The sequence below is a fragment of the Seriola aureovittata genome, chromosome 10 (assembly GCF_021018895.1).
Source record: "Seriola aureovittata isolate HTS-2021-v1 ecotype China chromosome 10, ASM2101889v1, whole genome shotgun sequence".
NCBI lineage: Eukaryota > Metazoa > Chordata > Actinopteri > Carangiformes > Carangidae > Seriola > Seriola aureovittata.
In genome coordinates this window covers 23,154,519-23,173,642 of record NC_079373.1, presented here as the reverse complement: position 1 = coordinate 23,173,642, position 19,124 = coordinate 23,154,519, and the positions used below count along the sequence as shown (strand labels likewise).

The 19,124-nt window shown below is 40.2% G+C and overlaps 1 protein-coding gene across 1 annotated transcript; it reads right to left on the bottom strand.

Moving 5' to 3' along the window:
* Positions 1-1,019: 1,019 nt before the first annotated feature.
* Positions 1,020-18,753, bottom strand: parvaa (parvin, alpha a). Its single transcript, XM_056387818.1, has 13 exons — positions 18,439-18,753; positions 14,410-14,499; positions 13,397-13,467; positions 12,844-12,946; positions 12,352-12,492; positions 9,415-9,530; positions 9,133-9,191; positions 7,026-7,045; positions 6,852-6,913; positions 6,026-6,094; positions 5,626-5,727; positions 2,491-2,563; positions 1,020-2,031 (listed from the first exon to the last, which is right to left on the bottom strand). Exons 1-13 carry the CDS (start codon positions 18,572-18,574, stop codon positions 1,955-1,957), a joined length of 1,119 nt encoding a protein of 372 aa, XP_056243793.1. The 5' UTR covers positions 18,575-18,753; the 3' UTR covers positions 1,020-1,954.
* Positions 18,754-19,124: the final 371 nt, after the last annotated feature.

Genomic DNA, 19,124 nt, shown 5'->3' with positions numbered 1-19,124 from the left:
ATGTTAAACAATTTCTTGAAGGTAAAAACTTAATCAGTCTGGGTGAATAGTTTTAAGTAGGTTTACCTTCATGATTTGCACAAAAACATCCTGAGCTGTGATCACAGCCTTTGCTGTAAATTAATTAGCAAGCAAACTGTATTTACTAAGTTGTTAGTGAATGGTCTCTTCTGTAGCTGTAGTTACATTTACAATCTTAACTCTTGAAATTTATGAAACTTTCACGACCCACATTCCCATCCGTGAAGCAGCCCTCATCCATTTCTCCATTACCGTTGGTGTCTTTAATCAGAGGAATGCGTCTGTGTCCCCATGTGACCCACGCACAGAGCAACAACGTAACAATAATGCAATAACAATAATGTAACAAGGTAATAACTAGAGCAGCTGAATTGTTCCCCGGGCGAGAGGGAGCTGAGAGGAAATGGTCATAACATGGTTTCAGATCTCTCAGAATCTGTTGCATGTCTTTCTATAGTTGTGAGGACGCCCTCTGACATAATGCATCCCCCTAGCCCCTTACCCCAACCTTAACCATCACAACTAACTGCCCAACCCTAACCCTGACCTAACCTAATTCTAACCTTAACCCTAAACCCAAGTCTTAATCATCAAACAGCCCATAACGTCCTCACAAACAATGGCTTAAACTGAAATTTGTCCAAATAACTACAGAGAGACATGTACACACCCACACACCCACCTCACCTTTTCAAAAGCTATTGTGGAATGTGTATGTAAAAAAAAAAAAAAAACAAACCTTTTCATCCATTTGGTAACTGTCCTATCTATTTCAGTCTTTGTGGGGGTCAGCTTCAAATCAGAAAGCTTTTACACAGCTTTCCTAACAGTCTATCTCAATTTAACAAAAAGAAAATTGTTGTGGAGGTTCACTTGTGTTTGTGTGGGATAAACTGGAACCAATCTGACCCCGATTTCTTTTTGTTTTGTTTTGTTGGAAAAGCATTCCTCTTCACTTCCTTTGAGAGGTAAAAAAAAAGAAAGAAAATGCAGCCACATTCAGGGACTGAATGGTTTATTGAATGTAATGCATTAAAACATAAATAGATACATGATAGAGAATGTGTCGGCAGCCTGAAGCACAGACAGTTACCACATTTATTATTTGAAGAAGTGAGTGCGCCTTGAAACCAGAACACAAAATACAATTTGTGCCCTAAAACGTTATGTTCAATATATTCAGTCAAATTTCTTTTGTCTCGCAGACAGGAGTGAGTATTAAAAATATGATGTATATAATGTGTTAAGCCACAAAGAGCAGAATGATTATACAATGCTACTGTATCTTAATTAAAAATAAGATACACATTACAATATAAAACACAAGGACGTGGTGTGAATGCAACAGAACTTTGGTCAAATATTTCAATACTTGTTCCTCCACAGGTTCAAAGGAAATCTGGAGCGTTAAGACAAGTGGGGAGCACACGCATCCCAATATTAAGCACTGGGAGCTGACGGTGTTCACATGTTTAAATAAAGGCACTTATGAATGACATAAACAAGAGAGACAAAAAGTATCAAAATTAACAATAAATACAGGTAAACAGTTTCTTTTCTGAACTAAAAAGACACTAGTGTTGTTCATTTAAAGTCTCTCTTTTGTGATATGTGGCGAGGGAAACATGTCATTATAGAATTATCTCTACGACTCAACTTAACATTAATAATTGGCTTATTAAGGTCATAGATGTCTGCAGGACTCTATAGCACAGCCATGTTTACAATACAAAGCCAAATGAAATGTTTTTGTCTTTGCAGAAGTGTAAAAAATATAGATTTGTGTGGTACATTGCTCAACAGATACAAAATGTGATGCATGCATTCAGATTAAACAGATTTCTACAACAAATAGAAAGAAAAACTTACAGTATTATTAATCTTAAGCATGTGGTCCATGGTAAAGAGCCTTTGCTCTCCCTACACGTGGTGCTCAGTCTACGTTTCTGTACCTGGTAAAGAGGTTGTAGAGGACGCGCAGTGTCGATTTAAGGTCACAGTTCACTATATCTGAAAAAAAGATATAAAGAAAAAGAATAGAGGAGTTACAGATAACAACTAGTGAGAGTTTGGATCTTTTATTTGTTTTCTATGGTCCACCATATTGTCCTGGGGGTTGGAACGCATTCCTGCTTCTCTTCAGCTTAACGGCTTGTATACACCAGGCAAATCTCTCCTTTAGCTAACGAGGCTCAGCAGATGCCTTGGGTTCGTCAATAAGAGTGGCACTTCAAATTACACAGTTATTTCAACCTTTGTTGACATAAAAATACTGATTAGTGCAGCTTTTTCTTTTTCCCAACCAAAGTTAAAATCCCACAAACTTTAACAAAACCTATTATAATCTTGAGAGTGCAAAAATGACTGAATACTGTACATATCCATGCCCATCATTTGTCCTGTCACTATTCACGACTGTATAAAGCCGTAAAGGTTCTAAAGCATGAATGTGTTAAATGTGTGTCCTACCCTCTGGCCGAGGCTTTGGTCTCTCCAGACCTCCATCCTGCATCAGTTCAAAGGAGAAGGACACGTTGTGGACCTGCAGAGAGAGGGACACGTCTGTTAGGAGGAGGCGTGATCACCACTGTACACACACACACACACACACACACACACACACACGCACACCATAATTTTTACACATACAAGCCACATGTGGGCAGTTACAAATCATACATCACCACCACACACATCTCGTTGATAAGAGAACATTGAAACTGGTTGCTTAATCCCACAATACACTCGGAGTTGATTCAGTCGTGTTACCACAGCTTCCTGTGTGGACAAACACAACACGGCTCTGTTCTGTAAGACCATAAGCCTTCAGCAGCTGCACAAACACTCTGCTCCCTCATTTATCAATGGACACATGTCACCAGTGTCACTCAAAAACCTCCTCACTCCAAGAAAGTGATACTGTCACAGACTGTTAGATTTTTCATGTCATCACAAGAGTGTGGGTAACACTTGTACAATGTGACTGAATGTAAAACTGACTGAACAGAAAGGAGCGGAGAGTATTTATGACGTTATTATATTTCATGCAGCTGGAAGCACACATGGTGGAGAGAGTGTATTTTCTAAGAAACTGACAATCACTTGCTTTTCAAAACATGGACCTCAAATCTTACTGCATTTAAGATAAGATATTGCTCTATTAGTCCCACAGTGAAGAAGAAAAGAAAAAACTGCAAAATATCAATATAAAATAACAAAAAAACAAGCTCAATAGTAGATAATAATATCAAATACACAATTAGATACTTTAATATAATAAGAAATATAACACATATAGCAGCAGAAAAGGGATATTGCACAGTGTTATGTGCTAATTATTGCACATGGTGAGTTTAGATTTAAATGATCAGAGATACAGCTCTGTGGAGCAGAGATGGCGACACAAACCTGACTTGTGAGCAATAAGAGGAAAACAAGAGAGAGATAGTTGAAAGACGTTTTTTTTTTTTTTTAATTCTCAGCCTATTGTATATGTGCGTGTGTGTGTGTGTGTGTGTGTGTGTGTGTGTGTGCTCTCCCTGCTGTGAGGTACTAAAAGCTTTGCCCAACAAGGGCTTATTGTGTGATAAGCATGACCTTAGCCATCTAATACAGTCAAAAAGAAGGGAAGAGAATGAGCCTTAAGTAGAGATCTACTACTGAGCGGAGGCAGGAGTAGTTTCTTGATGCCTCATGATACTTTTCACAGCCGGCCCCTGGTGTATCATCGATAGGCCTCCAGGCCCTCGAATAGACACACATTCACACACTCTCTCACACACACACACACACTCTCTCACACACACACTCTCTCACACACACACACACACACACACACACACACACACACACACACACACACACACACACACACACACACACACACACACACACACACACACATAGAGAGTAATAGAGCTGAGCCCCTAAGCCACTTCAGCGTTTCCCTGTGCAATAGGAGATTACAGATGCTGTGGGGCTGGTGCCTGTTCTTCCGGGCCAGGAGTCTCTCTATGTGTGTGTGTGTGTGTGTGTGTGTGTGTGTGTGAGTAGTTGTGTACATTGTAGCACTGATGCCCATTCTGCTTTGCAGCTTGGCAGGGGCTGCTGGCCAACACCCAAACAAAAGGCTACTGTGGTGTCTCCGCAGATTGCCTGTTCAGAATACTGTAGAACTACAGAGGCCAATGGAGAGAAGAGATGGCTCCGCACTGAATGGGCTCTGGGGAAAACGGATGGCATTTATCAAGCTATTGAGAGAAGAGTCCTGGCTCCGAGTGCATGAGGCTCCTCAGAAATGGGAGTATTGATTTAGGAGTGTGTCTTAAACTATAGGTCAAGACCAGAGGCGAGTCATAGCCCCGTTTCGCATGGATCTCTAAAAGAAAAGAGCGGATGTATCAATATGATGGAGCCCCCCGACTACGAGTCTTCATCTCCACTTTTCCAAAATATTGCTGCATTTGTGTATTTTGTTAAATTCATGCAGCAGAACCAAAGCCATTTAACAAAGGTCATTGTTCCTTTCTTTAGTAATTGTGAAAAACAACAGATGTGTGACATTCATTCAGCAGCAAGGAGAGAGATACAAAGGAGTCCTAAAGTATTCAGACTCATTTGTTTTGGCTCCGTGCTGCAGTGAACTGGATTTGAAATTAAACAATGAGTATGTGTCGTCATTTTGGGCTTTAATTTGAGGGAGATTACATCCACATTAGATGAAGCATGTAGAAACTGTAGCTAGTCTTTTAACATCTGCACTTTAATCTCATGGTCATTCTTTTTATTATTTTATTTCTTGGGGCATTTTGTGTCTTTATTAGATGGCGGAAGTGGAGACAGACGGGGGATGTAGGGAGGGAGTAAGGGGGGAAAGACATGCAGCCGGGAGGCGAAGTAGGGACTCGCTGCTCAGGGCCTTTGAGCCCATGTGGTGTGTGCCCTAACCATGTGAATCAGAACCAAGCACGGTGAAGCAGCTTTTAGTTTCTATGGTCCCCCACCTGTGGAACAAGCTTCCTGAACACCTGCGGTCTGCTGAAACTGTCAGCTCACTTAAAGGGCTTACAACATCTCTTTTTGCTGCAGCTCACCAATAAACCACATACGTAACATCCTTTTAATCTTGTGCATTTGCTTGTTGTTAATGTCTTTTATCACAGCAGCACCACTTTTATCTTTATTTATTCTTTTTTTTTTTCTATTGTTTTGTTATTGCTCTTAATGTTCCATTTTTAATGGATTTCCATGCCTCTGTGAAGCACTTTGACTTGCTTGTGTCTGAACGGTGCTATAAACTTGCCCTGCCTTGCCAAACCATTCGGCTATCAGGTCGCTCCCTCCGTCATCTTGATTACTTTTTTTCTTTTTTAAAAACCAAGCCAATTTTTAAATCTGGGTAAAAATCTATAGATCTGCTGTATAAAAATAATAACAGATGTATATTCAAGACGACATCTGCTGTCCTCCTCCGTGAGGAGTGAGCCAGAACTATCCATCGACCCTGCAGGTAGTGACTGATTGATTATCAGAACATAGTTTTTTTTTTTTCTCCCTGTAATACTCCAGCTCACTGATGGATAAAGAAAAATAATCGCATTTTACCTTTTGGTCAAAGTTTTCTGGTGTGAGGAAGAAGTTGTAGAGCGGCACAAAGTATCCCTCCAGTAGCCCCATCAGCAACACCAGGTAAACACCGTCTGCAAACTGAAGCAGCAGCACAGTCAGGTGAACAGACAAACTGTGAGCTGGTGGGGATTTAAAACTGACCCGTTAGTGACTGAAGAGAAATGTTGGCTCAAGACTAAAAGAGTGAAATCTCAATAACAGATTAAAAAATATGTTACAATGGGCATGTTTTTTTATTTATTTCCAGTGACTGATTAATATGAATATTTAGGCCTACAAACATCAATGAATAGTGGTTAAGCATCAGCATACAGTATGTGCTGTATCATGTGTGTGTGTGTGTGTGTGTGTGTGTGTGTGTGTGTGCGCGCCGTACCTGTGTGTCCAATTCAGACACCTCGAGGTTGAGCTTGTTCAGGTGTTTGTTCACAAATGTGATCAATGTCTGAGAAAACATAAAAGAAACTGTCAAAAAAAAAAGCAGGTGGCATCTCAATCAAACCAGAGAATGTACACTTACACAAATCTACACACAACTCATGACTTTAATACATATAGACACACACAACAACAACAAACATGAAACATCTATGATATACAAAGCACCCTATATATAAATAAGTTTGACCAAAAGAAAAAATCTTAACTCAAGGTCTACTTACTAGCTATTATTCTGGAATTTTCAACCATGTATCACAGTCTTCATCAGCAGATGGAGTTTTCTCAGTTATCAGGCATCTCTAAACCAACATGACACCTAAGCAAACTCCATCCACTGATGAAAATCACTGGATTTTTTTTGGTCAAGATTGAGCTTTCATGCTCAAAAAATGAAATGCTGATCTCTAGTAACTGCACATTTCTTTACTACATTAGCAGAGTGGCTACATGGCTGCTAACAAAGTCAAAAATCTTGTTCATCTCAAGCTAAAAATCATGACCACAATTAAATAAAGTCCCAGATTTGTTTTGGGGCAGAGAAAAGACTCAGTAACTGAAATAAGGAAACTACAGTTACCTGATTATTTTCACTTCAACAATGGTAAACTGATCTACGACCACACCACAACAATCTTTTCAGGTTTATATTTTCTAGGATCAGACTTTTTGTATTGTATTAATATTGTATTGTTTGTATTTTTTTCCATGATTGTGCCAGACATGGTTGATAAATCTGTGGTGCCACTGTAAAGCCCCAATACCTTTTTGACAACATTGAGTTTATCTGGAGCGTGGTCAAACAAGGTGTCGAAGGCATCGCGCTCTGTGGAGAATAAACCAAACAAATTAGTGATTGAAAAAAAATAAATAAAGGGGGCAGGGAAATGTGAACATTCCTGAAATCAGAAGCAGACAAAAAATAGAAAAGAACATACCATGTCTGCCAGAGAAAGCCCTTTGAAAAAGAGGAGAGCATTTGGAAATTAGAGCCAAAAAGACAAAATATGTCAAAACACACAACTCAGAGGCCATTTTCTCCTTATTGACAATTTCACACTTGATTATTCACAGAAAACAAGAGAAAATAATAGACAGGTGCGTCCAAGTCAATCACAGAGGAATGTAGAGAATGGAGGGATTATGTTGCAGAAATGACAATACAATAATGTAGCGAGGGTATAATTTGATTAACAGTAAACACAGGTACACCACGGGTATTCAAATAACCTGGGTATCATCAGTGGGATGGTCACAATGACCACATACTATAGCACAATACAGTAATCCCAACAGCAGAATAGCACTGTTGGGTATTAATACAATGAATGAAGACGTGCCTGTCTGTCCGTGTTGGTTTTCTATGGGAATGGAGGAGCCTCTCTTGTCTATTATTACAATGTTAGCACTTTGGAGGCTGTTGTTATTGGACAGGGTCAGGTGGTTTTTGGAGCATAGGGAACGCTGCAGTGCGAGTGTCCCAGAGGAAGCGATATCGCAGTGGGCAGGCCAGCAAGAAATGGCAGGCGCATACACACACACACACACACACACACACACACACACACACACACACACACACACACACACACACACACACACACACACACAAGAAGCACTCACAAACATGTTCATGGTGTAATCTGCGGTGGCAAAGGCAGGCAAGTCTGGGCAATGGTCCTGTTGGTAATAACCGTATTTTCACTGTGACCATGTGAGTGTATCTGAGCCTCTGTGTGTGTATGTGTGTGTGTGTGTGTGTGTGTGTTATTAATGGTGTATCTATCTACCATGACAAAATGTGTGTGCTTGTGTGTGCTGGCCTGCTGTTATCTCCCTCGTTGCTGCTGTCAGGCTGCAGGACAGCCTCACAGTGAGAAATAAAAGTGTGTGTGAGACACGAGAGTGTGTGTGCGTGTGTGTGTGTGTGTGATTTAAATTTTCTAATTCTTCAGCTAAGGGTGCCATCACATCTCTTGTTGAAATACAATGGTTGCCTATTCGCCATTGCGCAGTCTATGTAAAGCACAGTGGGCAGCACAGTTCTGTTGACAGAAGAGAAGATACTGAGAGAGAGAAATCCGCGTTTTTAATCATGGTAACGATCTGTTTCATTTGGTCGCCTGTCAGTGACATTATATCCCCTATGTGCATGCGTCAGCTTTGTCTGCCAGAAGCTGAAAATTACCATTTTATAGAGTTTTAAACCACATTCTTAAGATACACTTTTTACATCTTTGTCGTTTTCAACTATGCATTTTAACCAGATGAAGGATTTCAGTCGTCGGACGTCTGGATCTTAAGTTATCAGAGAAAAACAAGCCAGTGCATTTAATCATTCTTTGATTAAATTGTAATTCTGCCCTTTTTTTGACCAAACGTTTGTTTGTTTTCTCCACAGTACAGTATCAAAAAAAGTTTAATTTTGGTGTTGTTACGGTATTGTGACTTGTATTAAAAAAGTAATACCCAGCCATTGATGCATTATTTGTCACGAAGGTTGTCCAGATCAAAAGACTCCCCCGAATGCAGCTGAGAAATAAAAGCTTTATTTTCGCAAATCAGTTTCTAAAAACCCACTGAATTCAGCCAACAGAGGTGAGCGGCACTGTTTCACCTTGATTGGTCCAACGGATTAAAAGAAAAATGTTTTCAGAAATCAAGGAAACTTTATAATAACTTTCAACTTTAATATCTAGAAGTCAATAATCAGTAAATTACAACCAGCCTGTTCAGTTTGTGACATTTCATACCAGACACAGGTGGAAAAGATTTACCCAGAGTGCTTCAGTGTCAACGGTCAACATGTCAATTTCAATATGCAAAAAAATGTATTTTAGTTGGGTTAGTGAGGTGAATCAAAACTGTTACTAAGGGATGTAAAAATGCTCAAAATAAAGCCCTTTTTTTATGTCAGTGTCAGTCTTCAGTCTGACATTTAGTCAACAGTCTTCTCTCTTATTCACCTGTAATAATACCGGTCATCTCTGCATCTAAATGCTGTTCTGTGGTGTGAAAATGAGTCAGATGGCCGAGCGTACTTACTCTGTGTTGCCAGTTATTTCCTCCTGAATTTGTCTGGACTGAAGGATGCCCTCTCTTTTCTGAAAGACATAAAGAGGGAGAATAGTGAATATGACTGAGACAGGGAAAAAAAAAGTGCTGGTGACATAAAGAGAGAAAAAAAGATGAATTCACAGCAGTGGAGAGTGGTGTTATAAAACCAACGTTCACAATAAAGACGACAACCTGTTGCGCAAGTAAGCAGACTCGTACTGTAAATGAGGAGAAGACTGGACAGGATTTAAAGACAAACGGTTCACCCACCTGGACGACCACTACTTGGATAGAAACGTGGTCAGGCAATCTGATTGGTGCTCTGAAGTGTTGTGACAGCGCCACCAGCAGGTGCAGGATGGCCACTATACTCTTAGCGTGAACCGCTAGTGTGGAGGAAAGACGGAGAAAGAAAGTGTGAATGAACAATAAAATAAATAATAAACTAGTAGTCATGGAACAAATAATAGGTTCTGCAAGTAGTTGGCATACATGACACATAATATTTTCACTTGTTATCTGCCGGTTTCTGACCTTTAAATCTGTACAACAACTTGCTGTGGGAATGTATTTATTATAACAATCAAATCTTAAATGTCTCAATATTTTTGAACAAAAACATGCCATCACCTGCAATTAATGTGTAGACATGTTATTAATATCTTAATATCTTTTTAATGAAGTGAATACCTCTCTCCAGGCCTCAGATTGTCAAATAACAAGCCACATATTTTCTATTATTTTTCATCCTTCTGGAATTTAGAATTAAAAGTTTTACAAGGCAAGGTCATGAAACCTTTAATGGTAAATACAAACACAAGATGCCAAAAAGTTGCCTTGGAGCGATGTTGAAAAAAACAAAACAAAACAAAAAAACACAAGCTTTTGTGCAGAGGAAGCAGAAACACTCTAAATTATGTCTGCAACAGAAAGTCGACATTAAGAGCCTGTTCAGTCAGACGTACTGAGCGACATGTCTTTAGTCAACCGCACAAATAGGATTTACCTTTGGATACACTAAACAATCAGGATCAATTAAGTGTCTAAAGCAAGCCTTTGATTATACACCATGGCGATGGCAAATGACAGAGTGCTGGCTTATGGCCTTCATAAAACCTATTTGATCCTCACTGCATAAGAGGATCCAAATAAGTTCCATCAGGGGCGAATGTTTTTCTTCGGTGGCTGAATGGGGGATGAAAGTCGGGGCAAACAAAAGTGAATTGATTAAAAGAAATCTCCTCAAATAAATGGACAGCAAAATCAATCACATTCCACGTTATTCACTGTGCTCTTTTAGCATTTTTGAAGCCATCTCACACAAATAGCTTTTTCGCAGACAAACTTTTGCCACATTTTTATATTATATCATATTATTCGGTTTGAATTCGTTTGATACAGCTTTTCTGTTGTGAATCACTCTCACAAAATCAATGGTGTTCCTAATGTTAAAGATTTTCTGTCTGTGTCTCTGTCTTCTACAGTCAACCTGCCCTTTAGCTTCGTGCCTCACATGAGAGAGAGAGAGAGGCCTGAGGCCAAAAAGAGTATTCATGTAATAATGTTGTGATAATACAGTAACGTCAACATGCTGACAGGCCTCACAATATCATTTCATTGGCAAATTTGACTTCTATGTGAAAATTGAGTAAAGCCAAGGTTGTTTTTTTTTTTGCTAATCTGATATATGGGACACCAACATACAGGCCTATTTGGGAACCAATATAACAATAAAAAAGAAAAGAAGAAGAAGAAGAAGAAAAGAAAAAACAAAGCACTGAGAAGCTCTTCAAATGGGCAGTTTCAGCTACAGGTACGTAGGTACTCATATCCTCTTCTGAGCCTTGTTTTGAGACAATGCTTGTTTATATTTTGGGAAACTGGTGCCATTAAAAGTTGCTGAATCAGCCATTAGCAGCTCCTGTTCGCAGTTTACCCATGTATGTTTGTCCACGATGGTTATCAGATATAAAGGTTATACCCAGGAAGTGGAAGTCAGACTGAATGACATCGCACATGACTGATATACATGCGTTTCATGTCAGTGTGTTAAGACTTGACTGAGTTATGAATCAGAGGAGGAGTATGACTATGAGTCTGTCCACGCTTCACTTTCAGGAGGTTCTTTTTCTTTTTCTCTTTTGGCTTTGTCCTGCCAAATGTGCGTGTCTATTACAGACCATAACCTGTAATCTCCTGATGGCTAAAACGTCATCCGGAACAATGTTACGAGTTAAATTACTAAGCGCAGTGAATATTTCATTCCCCTCCTGCCACTGTAATATTAATCCTGTCCGAATGTGGTTTAAGACTTGATGTGGATTTCCGTCTGCATAGCAGATGTCTCCACATGGAGTGTCAATATGTCACAGTAAAAAAAAAAAGCAAACATTTTTTAGAAAGGATACCTCAAGTTGGTACAATTTACAGCTGAAAAATAAACCTTTCTCTGGTGGAAAAACTATGTTCTTAGTCAAAAAATAGGGATTTCACACCTATTATATTCTGAGTGGACAAAAACACCCAAACATCCTGGCACTGTCTGCAGAACAATAACAACCAGCGTCAAGGACCACTATTTCAATGCTCAGTAAGCTTCTGCAGGGTGTTTCCAAGATCAGACCACAGTGACAAAACTGGCTGCTTGAAAATCTGTAATAAGCATCTGTCATGAATAATATAAAAGTGAGCTGCTACTTAGAAACAAATATTCTGCTAAATGAGCCTGAGTAATACTGCGCATCTGAAAATACGGATTCTTCCTACGATTCGCTGTTGTTTATAAGGTTTTATCTTCTACTCGTGTCTTTATCATTTTCCCCTTTTCAGTTAATTAGCCTTGCAGCTGCAGATAGCCATTCATCCCACAGGGATCAGTTAGGTCTCATCTTATCTCTGCAAGCATTACTCAACAGTATATTGTGTTTCACTAAGTCTTTCAAGTGATGATGGTTCATCGTCTTAAAAGATCTCCAAATTTCAATTTCATCAAATTTAACTAATGGACGGATCAACTGTGTAGTGCCGCTTCACTGACTTCACACAATAAGTACTTCTGTAAATTGCATGTCCCCGTCTCAAAGCCATTCAACTTTCCTGCAGACGGACAGTGACTGGTGACAGAACAGTGAAACAGTATAGGCAAAAGAAAACAGCAGAGTACAGATCACAGAATTACATTTACTTATATACAAAGCGGTTTCTTACAGTCCACGTTCCACCGAATGTTCCTGGTGGAGAGTTTGAGCGAGTCGTTGATGCGCTCTAAAACGGTCTGCAGCTTCTGTTTCTGGGCGATCTCCGACTGAGTCACTTCAGCCACGTTCAGTTTCTCACCTTCCAGCTTTTCTAAAGCACAATTGAACACAAAGACACACAAATCAATATCAATAAGCTAAATACTTTGGAACATTATTATTATTTTTTTTTTTTTATTAGTCCTGGAACTTTTAGCATAACGTGGAGTTAATGTCCAGAGAGGCAGTTAATGCCTCCCATACACTAGAAGACTCTGAAAGTCTGACACCCTCTGGTTGGCAAGATGAGATTCTTTTGAGATTATTACCCATCATGCTCCTGATGGAAATTTACAGGAAGAAAAGCAACCTTGGAAAGTTCTCCGTTGTCAAAGTGTAATAGCGCAATAACAACAGTACAGCTAGTTTCCTTTTTCTCAGACTGTATGGTTCAATTCCTCACCAAATAGTTTCTGCAGGACCTGTCCATCATACAGATCTTCAGCCAGATCCTTCACAATGATCCTCTCTCCAACCAGAACGTCATTTATCCAGTCGATCAACACCTGCAGAAGAATAAGAATAAGACAGATGACTCGTACTGGGAACTTACGACATTATCTCAAAAATTACTTATTTGAACTTGCAGTGGTCATATACGATCTTTTGGAGGTTTTGTTTAAATACATAGTGACAAAGACAAAACATTTTGAGAAATGTTTGCAAATTTCATGAATCTGCAAAAACATTTTGGAGGTTTTCTTTTGCTCTTTCTTGCACTTTGTCTCAGGCTTGTTCAGCCTGAAGGAACATTACAGTCTCATACCACCACCTAAAGTTTGGTGCTGCATGCATGATGAGCTGTGATAACTCACAAACTCTAAAAGGGAACACTGACCCAATATGTTTAACCTTTTCACATTAATTATTGGCTTTTGTTGCAGGTTTATTATGAAAGGCAGCAATTTACAACTCTGAAACAAAGTGTATTCAAAAGAAATAAATATAAATCTTACCTTCATGAGCTCCTGCAGTTTGCGGTCATTCTTGGAGTTGGGGTCCACCATGGTGCGAACTTCATTCTCCTCTAGTGGACGAGCAGAAATTGGATAAATGTTAAAGCCGAGGAGGAACAAGTGACAAATTCACCACATAATTTGTGCGTTATAGTTATTTTCTACACAGTAAGCAACTTCATTAGACCGACAGTATTTTGACAGGGTACTATTACTGTATTATCATATTTCTGTTGGAGGTTTCTTCCTGTTAAAGTGCTTGTGGTGGTTTACTGACATGTAACTATATAGACACGGTAAAACTGAATTTAATTTAATTGAAATTGTCAAGAAGCAGGACGTCTAGTTCAGAACTCAACTTGTTTCTGTTTATTAGGCCTTTTCAGTCTTAACTGTCTAACAACAGTTTATGTCCTGGCACATGTGAAAGAACATGAATGAGTGTTTGTTCCCCGCAGAAAGCTTTGGCAGTGTGTTTGGTTTGTTGACTGTTGGCGAAAACGTGCTTGTCGGATTAGCTCAGCTCATATAGTGATAGCGCAGACTATACTGCCAAAAGCATTGGGAGGTGGGAGAGCCTCCCATCTCCTCTCCTGTTTGAAAGCATTAAGATCTATGCACCTCTAATGCACCGTCTCTTCAGCTGAATTATTAGCATCGTCCACAGCCATTGTTGTGGACACTGCCATTGTACTCAACACTGTAGTTGGCAAATCTACACCAAGTAGATCTTGCTTACATAAATATGCATGCATTGGCCAACAATGCCTGTTGGCTAATGCATGCATATTATGTAGATTCTCAGCTTTGTGGGCATTGATCATTACGATACATATTAAATTGTCTGTTTTTGTCCCTGGCTTTATAAAAGGCTTCAACTCAAAAAAAAAAAGTTTCAATCTGTCACTGAATCTAATGAAGAAAAAAATCTGTAAATGTGTCAGTGTGGTCTTGGAGCTAACTCGTAGCCTCTATTTGTGTGTGAAACATGGACTGTGAGTGTAGCTGTTTACCAAGCATGGTGTCCTCAGGGTCCAGCTCATAGTGGGAGGGGCTGAGAGGAAGGTTGATGGCATTTATCCCCTCCTCCTGAAGCTCAGACACTTCGAGAAAGAAGCAATAGATTCATTTAGATCACATAAGATGGACGTCAGGCACTTCAAATTACTGTTGACTTTCATCTTCTCCTCTTTAAAAATGATACAGCTAGTGGGACATGTAAGACCATCCCTCAGTATTTCCTCTTACTACTTACTTACTGTCCATAATGCCAAACCCATTCTTTGCTATTGAAGATGAAAAACTTTAAATCTTTAATAACAAATATACAGTGTAGTTTCATTTGTAGAAAAGGCTCAGTACTTTGGTAAAAACCACAGTGCCCAGCTACAGTTTTAGTAAACATTACTCAGACAGGAGCAAGTAGTGCAGTATTTTGGTGTATGCAGGGCCGACTCAAAATAAACTACTATTCTCATCAACTATTAATGCGTTGATTGTTTTTTCAATCAACCGATAAACCATTTAGTCTGAAGAAGGCAAAAAGATAGTGATAAAGTCATCATAATTTCCAAGAGCCCAAGCTGATGTCTTCAAATGGCTCATTTTGTTCAACCAAACCCGAAAGATATTTAATGTAGGATGATAAAACAGAGAAAAACCAGCAAATATCTATGTTTGAAAAGCTGGAACAAGCAATTAATTGATTATCTAAGCTTCATCGGTAACCACGAACTAAAGGTATAGCCAAATGTAGCTGTATAATATGCCTTCTGGTGAAGACACTTAAAATGTCAATCAATTTGAAAGACAGAACAGCCTCCTGAAAAATAACCACCGGCAGAGTTCAGCCCCAGTTTGGATGGATCCCTAAATGTTCCCTTGATTCCAAAAACAACCATTAGCAGACCCTCCGTCGAGATCCACTTGAGGTCACACAAACAACGAATGGTGCTGCTTCCTGGTTCTCAGCAGGCTTTACAGAAGCCCAGCATGCCATTCTTCTCAGTGTGTCAGATACCTGAGGAGGTTTGATCACCGCTGTTCTGTGTGTGTGTGTGTGTGTGTGTGTGTGTGTGTGTGTGTGTGTTGAGAGCATGGAGTGAACATCCTGTGCATTTCTCTGCCTTCACTGGAACAACATCCTCTTAATCAACACCATCCACATGTGCAGCATGTCTGCATGAACACACATTTCACATCAAACAGGGGTGTATGAGAATATTCCAACAGAGTTACACATACCCCACTCCTTTCATTCTGTAAATTACCACCCACACACCCGACAAAACCACCAGTACTGCAGTAGTACTAGATACAATACCAGATACAATATAAATCAGTACATGACAACTCTCATGACACAAAAAAAAAAACTTGCACCCTCAGTTATCGAACCGGACAACATTTAAAACGGAACAAAATCATTCTGCACACATTGGGCTCTCATGTTGTTCGCGTGAGCACAGCATGACTCTGGGGACTGTTTCCATAAAATGAAAAGTATCAAGAAACATCAATAAGGACAGTGCATACAGCCGATAAAGCAAGCACCATTGGTCTTCACTTATTTAACTATGGAAATCAATAAATACACTTGCATGCAGTAAAATCCACTAAACAGTGACCCTCACAGCACCCTGTGTACTGATTTTTTTTTAGGAATGAAACTCTGAAGTAAAAAGCATACCCTCAATTCTCATTCAGATGTCTTGTTAGGACCTTACATGAAAAGGAAAAATAAGTTTAAACCTCCAGATTACATATGAATGAATGTGCTACCAAGACTTCTTTCAGTCCATCCCATTAAGGATCCCATTGATTTTTCAGCCTGATGTAAATGGACATCTAGGTTTATTAGGGCTGGTTTAGCCCAATGATCAGATTTAATGTGAGACTATGATCCTTTTGAGAGAGGAAATAATTCATTCGACTGCTAATCACTCCCACAACCTCTGGTCAAATGAAGTCACATTTGTTAGCATAATTTGGAAGAATATGTTTTTTTTAAACGTAATCTTATTTGTTAAGATAACAGACGGAAGAAAAATGTTGAACAATGGTTTACTGTTTCAGTAGATTATGAGCATTAAGGCGACCTTTTATAGCTCTCAGTCAATTTACAGACTCATATGGGGGTACAGCTGTGCTAAAGTAACACCATACCAATTAGCACAATCTGGTGTTACTGCAACTATCACAGTTCTTGTGCTATTTAGTAATGTAGAAACCTAGCATGGACATTATTAGAGGAAGAATGAAGGGTAGATTGATATGCATTATTAAGGTGATTTGCTCACACACTGTACATGTTCAGTGCAGATTTGATCTGTTGTCAATCTAAGACTGAACAGGACTCACTGCGTCCTCACTGCGCATCACCCTCCCCCCTCCCTCCCTCTGGGCCAGTGTCATAAAATGCGAATACGTATCTATGCACTTGGTTTAAATAAGGGTATCAATAAAATGCCACGTCAATAGATGCATCATTCAGAATCATGCCTCCTGTGCGATGCCCACACGTACGGAAAGATTGCATGCTGATGCTGTGTCCTACCTGGAGGGCAGAGCGCTCCACAGCCCATGTCTGTCTGTCTGTCTCCGTCCCCCCAGACTCAGGCATCCTCTCCTGGCTAGCAGGACCATCTTTCTCCCCCGCAGCTCATCCTCCAGAGGCTGAGCTCACGAGTCTCTCATATAAAACCTGACTGCAATATAAATTCTATATATGCTCTATTTTCACAGAGTATGTAGAGTTATATATTACCTCTCCTGTTTTATGTGCTGTATTCTGCTTGCACTGCACACAGTTGGTGTCCATCTGCATCCAATGCAAAGCCCTCGCTAATGCTGTAAAAAGCTCCTGACCTTCTCCTTTCCTTTCACACCATCTCGTCTCCATCCTATAGCTCTCTTTCTCATCCTTTATACGCTCTTCCTTTTTCACTCGGTCGTCTCTTGGCCCTTTCTCTCTCACTGCCATAGACGTCACAAGGACTTAAATCTAATCAATGATCAACATAAGGGGCGACCCAGTCCACGTTTTCCATCAAATCATGGAACATGCTGCAGACATCCTACACATTACACTCAGCGTACATCTGTGTATGTGTGGCGAACACGAGCCAGCGTGAATGTAATGCGATTGCATGCTGTGGACAAAGACAACATAAAATGGGGCTCAGCTGTGCAACAGTATCCTGAATGACACAAAGTAATCATCCAATTGAAAGAGACCTTTCTCATACCATGATAAAACACGGCCTTTAATAATGAATGTCAGGCACACTGAAGCCTGCTGTATTTTCAAAGTAACCCTGGATGGCTATAAACTATATTGGGGCATTTAAAAAAGAGGCTTCTGGAGTATTAATCTAATATAGTAAGATTTGTTTACATTGTGAAAGAAGGTGAGGTACATTTACATGCTTATGAGCAAGGCAGTGAATCCTTAAAGCTGCAGAGCTGATGCTCTGTATCTGACCCTGACCTCTGACCTCAGCCTGGGGATCAACCCTGCATCCTGCCCCCCCCCCCCCCCCCCCCCAAGAGGAACAACATTACCACAAATGTTCCTGCAGTAATGTGGGAAAGAAGGGAGTGTGATGGTGGACCCAGCCTCCTGCCTCAGTCTGTGACGGGCCTGTGTTTACTCGTGCCTCATTCCTCACGTATTACAGTAGTAGCTGATTCAATACCTTACATGGATACAGACACAGCCCGCGGCCATGAAAACACACATACACACACACACACACACACACACACACAAGCAGCAACACGTTGTAGTTAATTGCTGTTTCTTTGTCATTAATGTAAATTCAAAGCTGAATTAAAAGTATAAATCTTAATAGCTAACTGAAATGAGGACGCATAGTAGTGTTGAGTTTGTGGGGATTGCTGCTGTTTGTTATGATGTGAAATATCGTTATAACTTAATAATTTAATGTTTACTTTTGAAAAACAGAACCGTTTAAAAAACCAACCGCCAACGGCTCTGGAAGTTTCTGGTTCGTTATTTTTAGCTAGCCGTTAAACGCTACCTTCTTTAGCCTTTTTCCTTCTCGCCAAAGTTCCACCAAGTTTTCCCAGGAAAGAATCGTCTTTCTTTCTGGAAGACGGGGATTTAGGCGTCGGAGATTTCGGAGAGGACGGGGACTTCTGAGGCGAGGAAGCCATCGTCGTTAACGATGATTTAATCCAGGACGGTTAACGCAAAACTGTCCCGAGTTGACGTGGAAATGAAAGTCGGTTGGCAAGTGAAGTTAAAAAATCACCGTCCACTCCCCAAAGCGGAAACGGAATTCCAGACATTTTCTCCCCTGAAGTTGGCTGGAGTGAGTGGCCCCTCCTCTGTGTGGGAGGGCCCGCAGAGCAGGCCAGAGGACCACAACGGGACGGGAGGGCGGTTTGGGTTTTAGGAGAGGCGCAGCTGCTGACCGGGGAAGGAGGAGGAGGAGGAGGAGGACCAGGAGGAGGAGGACCAGGAGGAGCTGAGATGTCCCAAAAGGAAGATACACCACCCACACCACAAGAGGCCGTGCTTCACACCGGTTCATTGGTGACACAACATTATGAAAAGTAGTGTTTGCTAGCTTGTCAAATTTTATGATATTCTTGTGAGCATGTTGGAAGATAACATGAATACCTCAATTACATGTAAAATAAATAAATAAACTAGAAAATCCCACTATTATTGCCTTGAATTTGTACAAAGAAGCAGTTGTAG